Source organism: Myotis brandtii, unplaced genomic scaffold (genome assembly GCF_000412655.1).
Source record: "Myotis brandtii unplaced genomic scaffold, ASM41265v1 scaffold62, whole genome shotgun sequence".
In the NCBI taxonomy this organism is placed as follows: Eukaryota; Metazoa; Chordata; class Mammalia; order Chiroptera; family Vespertilionidae; genus Myotis; species Myotis brandtii.
In genome coordinates, this window is record NW_005370366.1 from 1,502,762 (window position 1) to 1,508,026 (window position 5,265).

The following is a 5,265-nucleotide window of genomic DNA, read 5'->3' on the forward strand; positions in this document are numbered from 1 at the left end:
CACAAGGAAAAAGAGAGGAGACAGTGAGGGAGGGGTCCACAGCATGGTTTACACAGACTTCAAAGCCAGGGACAGCCTTGCCCTGGGCCTGTGCTGAGAACTGGAGAAAGGAGGCAGAAAACAAGATTCCTGTCATCAAAAGAGGTACTCCAACTTGAGCTTCAGGATGAGGGAAGAAATAAGGAACAAAAAGGCAAATGGTGGGGAAAGTGGGCAAGTCCCCTGGGAAGGAACTGTTTAGTGCCTTCAACTTGTGCCAAGGAACTGGGAACAAGAAAACCAGCTTGTAAAAATGCCTCCAAACCACAGTTTCTACTCCAAACTGACCTCATGTGAGAATAAAACTTATTTGTGTACTTGAACTGACTATTTGTGCTGGACTGAAGTGGACGGGATCAGAGAGAGGAAAACTTATTTACGAAGAACAAGAACAAGCAACAGTGGGGAGGCCAAGACCAGGAGGTGCCTCTCTCTAACAGATGCCTCTCTCTGCACACAGGTGTCAGACAAGGCAGCTCACCTTTCCTACACATCAGTCATGGCTTCACCGACCCGACCTGACTGTGGAGGAGGTGTGGGCCTGTTTTGTTCTGAGGCACGGCATGCTTCCAGAAGTATTAGGGAAAGGTCACCTAGGAGGCTGCACAGATCTTTGTGTCAGAGGACTTGGAACTTGGTGTCCCCTGAAGTGCAGCTTGACCTTTCTGATGTTTCTGAGAGGCAGACATTGGAGTTGGTCTGGGGATACTTTCTCAGGGCTCTGGTTAAGCCCCAACCTGCTCAACAGTTCTAGGCCTGCCCTGGCATCCTGTTAGGAGGTCCTGAAGTTTCTGAAACAGATTTTCAAAGTGAAGACATTGGAGTTAACTTAGGCTCATGTTAGGGATTAACACTGAAGACATTTCACGAGTTACCAGGGAAGGCTGAGAACTTCCCATAAGGCTGCTGCTGCTATTTTGGGAGAGACTGGTTGGTGACTGACTCTGAACTCAAAATTTTTAGAGTATGTGTGGGATACTTAGAGGATGGTGAATCTGGTCCCAGAATGTTAGTAAATAATTAACACTTCCCTAGGTAGGGGTTACTCAAAACAATTATTCCTTAACGGGACACTCAACTTTAAAAGACCTCATATCAGGATGGCCTGCTTCCTAAGAGCAAGCATGAACCAGCAGCAGCAAGTGGGTCTGGCAGCCTTCCGGAGGGTCTTTCACGGAGGCACAGTGCCTGGTCTGCTGACTTTGTGGCCATTCAGAACATCTTTGGTAATACAGGTCCATGATCCCTCATCTACAATTCCAAATGAAGAGGTCTGAAAGCTATGTGTTCAGGTGGCAGTATGTAAACTTCTTGGACATAAAACCTAACTTGCCCCGAAGCGATTTTTAGCCACTATCTATCCTAAATGTGAATATTCATGCTTCACTGAATTAATACTTTATTCGGTGATAAGGTGTTCCTATGGGAATTAGATGTTATATAGCTAATGCACCCTATTACTTTTTAAAGTCCAAAAAATGCTGAATTCCACAGCATACTTGGCCCCAAAGGCTTGGATAGGGACTGTGGGCCCGGATTGCTGTCTTTGGCTTAAAGACAATTGTAGGGGCCTGTTTCTTAGATCTAGGACGCAGCTAAATCCAACCCCAGACAGCCAAAGAAATATGGTAAAACAGGAGTGGGGTTGAGTTAGGGACAAAACTGAGGCATATCTGAGGGCTAGGGGGACAGTATGGCAATATCAGCGTCCATCATGACCAGGAGTCTGACGAGACAGGAGTCAGCTGCTCCTTGAGGTGGCAGCCCCTTCCCACTCCCAGGATGCTGGCTCTGGGCAACAGCTCCTGTGACCTGAGGGCTAACTGGTCAGGACTCTGTGGTTCAGTTGGAGGAGCTGGACTGATCCTTAGAGAGTCAGGCTGTCTCGCTAGAACTAGAGGCACTGATGACTACTAGTAAATGCCTAATGTACTTGGTGAAGCAGAGCTCTGATTTCTACAAAGAGTCTTTGTCCCCAGTCTCAAGTCCTGAATCTTGGAAGACACACGTGCTATTGCTGTGGCAGCATCCTCATCACTAGAACCTTGTGTGTCTTTCCAGCTAGATTAGAATTTTCTTGAGCACAGAGGCCACCATCTTATTCATCCCTGTGTCCTTGGCACTGAGCACAGTGTTGGGCACTGAGAATGCATCCAGTAAACGTTTGTGAATGAATGAAAGGCCTGCCTATCTAAGGGTCACGTCTTGCTTTGTCCTGACTCCTAGATCACAGACAGATACGCAGCTGGGCAGTTGCATGAAATGGGTCACCTATGTATGACCTTGCTAAGTAGGGATGTGAGAGAATGGAGCTGTATTTATTGGTCACATTTAGCATTTATTTTTCCAATAGTTTATTTAAAACCACCAAATTTCTACTAAGTTTAACTTAAACTATCCCCTGAAGCAGAGGGAGAAGGTAGATTTTGTTGATGGGAAAAAGAGAAGGAAGACTTGGCAAACAAACCTTCTTATTAAGTAACTAGTGGCCCGATGCACAAAATTCTTGCACGGAGGTGGGGGATGTCCCTCAGCCTGGCCTGCACCCTCTCCAATCTGGGACCCCTCGGACATCCCTCTCACAATCCGGGACTGCTGGCTCCTAACCGCTCACCTGCCTGCCTGATCACCCCTAACCACTCTGCATGCTGGCCTTCTCACCCCAACTGCCCCACCTTGCCGGCCTGAGTGCCCCCAACTGCCCCATCTGCTGGCCTGCTCGCCCCAAAGTGCCCCCTACTCGCCCCCAACTGCCACCCCTCGCTGGCCTGATTGCCCCCAACTGCCCTCCCCTCCTGGCTTGATCACCCCTAACCGCCTCTGCCTCGGCCCCGCCACCATGGCTTTGTCTGGAAGGATGTCTGGAAGGTCTTCCGGTCTAATTAGCATATTACCCTTTTATTAGTATAGATAATGTCACGAGCAGTTACAGAGTCAAGGAATTTGGAGATGCAAACAACTTCAGAAATCACCTAAATCATACAGCATTTACATGGTTGCTCCAGAGACACATGGTTGTCATGATCAAGACTGGAACAAGAACCATGTCCCTGAGTTCCCAAATTGGCACTGTTTCTACACTGAAAGTGGGACTGAAGACCTGAGACTGTTTGCATTTTATAAGACTGTCTTACTTCTCATGGTACTTCCTTAAAATGTAAATTTTAAACATCACACAGTAAAGCCTCATTAGGATGGACATCTATAATAATTTCACAACCCGAACTTGTTTGTTACGCTATTAGCAGAAACAGTTGTGGTTAAGAACTAAAATTGCTCACTGGACAGGCAGCTCAATTGGTTAGAGTGTCATGCTGATATGCCAAAGTTGAAGGTTTAATCCCCACTCAGGACACATAAAAATATCAATCAATGAATGCATAAGTAAGTGGAACAACAAATCAATGTTTCTCTTTCTCTAAAATCAATAAAAAACAATTAAAAAAAGAATTAAAATAACTTAACATTTATACTTAATTTATATATCAGACTGACTGCCTACAAAATTCATTAGAATAAGTGAGGTTTAACTGTGTATACAACACACACACACACACACACACACACACACACACACACACATAAAAGACATTTTTGGATTGTTTCAAAATGTTTCCAGAAGCCCATGTACTAATCCACAACTTCAAGATGACAGAAAAAACTTACCACTGCCAGCACTACCCTCTCTCTTGCCGCGGGAACCTCCGGGGCCATCTCTGCCAGACTTTATACGCTAGAACAAGAAGAAGATGACTTTAAAAGAATAACTCATATTTCTTCAAAGTTGAATATAACTAAATGTTAATTTTTAAATTAACATTACTATGTAACTCTGAAGACTTATTGCTCCTACATTTCTGAAAGCTGGGGTCAAACTGATTATTACTTGAATCGCTTCTATAGGAATAAAGACTATGTTGTGTAACTTAGAGATTCAAAGTCTGCCCTGTAACATGCTGAGTGATCAGTCCTTGTCACACTCAAGTGGCACTTATACTTCAAACTGCAGTGAAATCTCTGCTTATACAAACATCCTAAAAACCAAATATTCTCTTTTTTAAAAAACATGTTTTTATTGATTTTAGAGAGAGAGGGAGAGAGAGGGGTAGAGAGAGAGACAGAAACATTGATGAGAGAGAAACATCAATCTGCTGCCTCCTGCATGCCCCCTATTGGGGATCGAGCACCAACTGGCTCAATTCTAGGACCTCTTGGTTCATGGGTTGATGCTCAACCACTAAGCAACACTGGCCAGGCCCCAAATATTCTGTGGATGGGGAAGTTCAGGTTTAGACACAATCGTTTGGAATGGAGGGTGGGTAGAAGGGAAGAGAATCTATTAAAAGGCTATTTCCTGCATTGTTCTACTCTACAATGGTTGAACCTAAACTATTACAGGGCTAAAGGCAAAATGGCTTTTGAAATTCAACTTCTACAATAAATGTGCTATTAACATCTCACAAAATGCCTAATCTGTTCAATTGTCTACTTTCTTAAACACAAACTCACCCTTAAAGAAAAATACCTCCAGTCCCAGCAACAACACAGAGCGGGGTAATGATTAAAGAACCAGCTCTGGACAGGGGACTTCCCCAAACCAGTTTTAAGTGCAATAGAGAAAATAAACCCTAACTACTGGATAGAGAGGCCTTATAGCCTCGGAGGTCAATCCAGAAACACTGCCACCCAGAGGCTGAGCCACAAACTGACTCTTAGGTAAACACAAATTAAGGCAGTCTGGAAAACAAATACGGCCAGCTTTAAAATCAGGACTGTGGTTTACAACACGGAGGAACAGTGTATCGCAGGGAAATTCAACACTCTCCTGAATACCTGGCAGGACTAAGGCATGCCAGACTTAAGAGTAGAAGAACCGAAGGACCTTCACTACTGCAAATTTTTATTTATTTATTTTTTATTCTTTTTTCACCTTTTAACTAAGAAACCAATTTTTTTCTTTCTTTTTCCATCACCTGGTTTTACCCTTTTAATGACTACATTTTTATTTTTAACCAGTATTATTACTGCTACCATTTTACCATTTTTTAAAGTGTCATTTTATTTTCTCTTTATTTTGGGATTAGTGTTCTACATTCTATTTTCATCGTTCCTTTAGCATCATTTTTCTCTATCTCAATTTTACCTCTATGCTAAAACCCTCTTCCTCACTTTTCCCCTTTCGTTGTCCTGTTTCTCTTACCCTATTCCTGCTTTAGATTTTCCCTA

At 43.6% G+C, this 5,265-nt stretch overlaps 1 protein-coding gene across 6 annotated transcripts in view; it reads right to left on the reverse strand.

Annotated features, from left to right (window-relative positions):
- IFT88 (intraflagellar transport 88) overlaps positions 1–5,265 on the reverse strand; it is a 164,825-nt gene that overhangs the window by 39,080 nt on the left and 120,480 nt on the right. For all 6 annotated transcript variants that reach the window (XM_005880004.2, XM_014528163.1, XM_014528160.1 and 3 more), the window contains one exon: positions 3,706–3,772. In XM_005880004.2, coding sequence (XP_005880066.1) covers positions 3,706–3,772 — 67 coding nt within the window. The remainder of the gene's footprint in view (positions 1–3,705; positions 3,773–5,265) is intronic.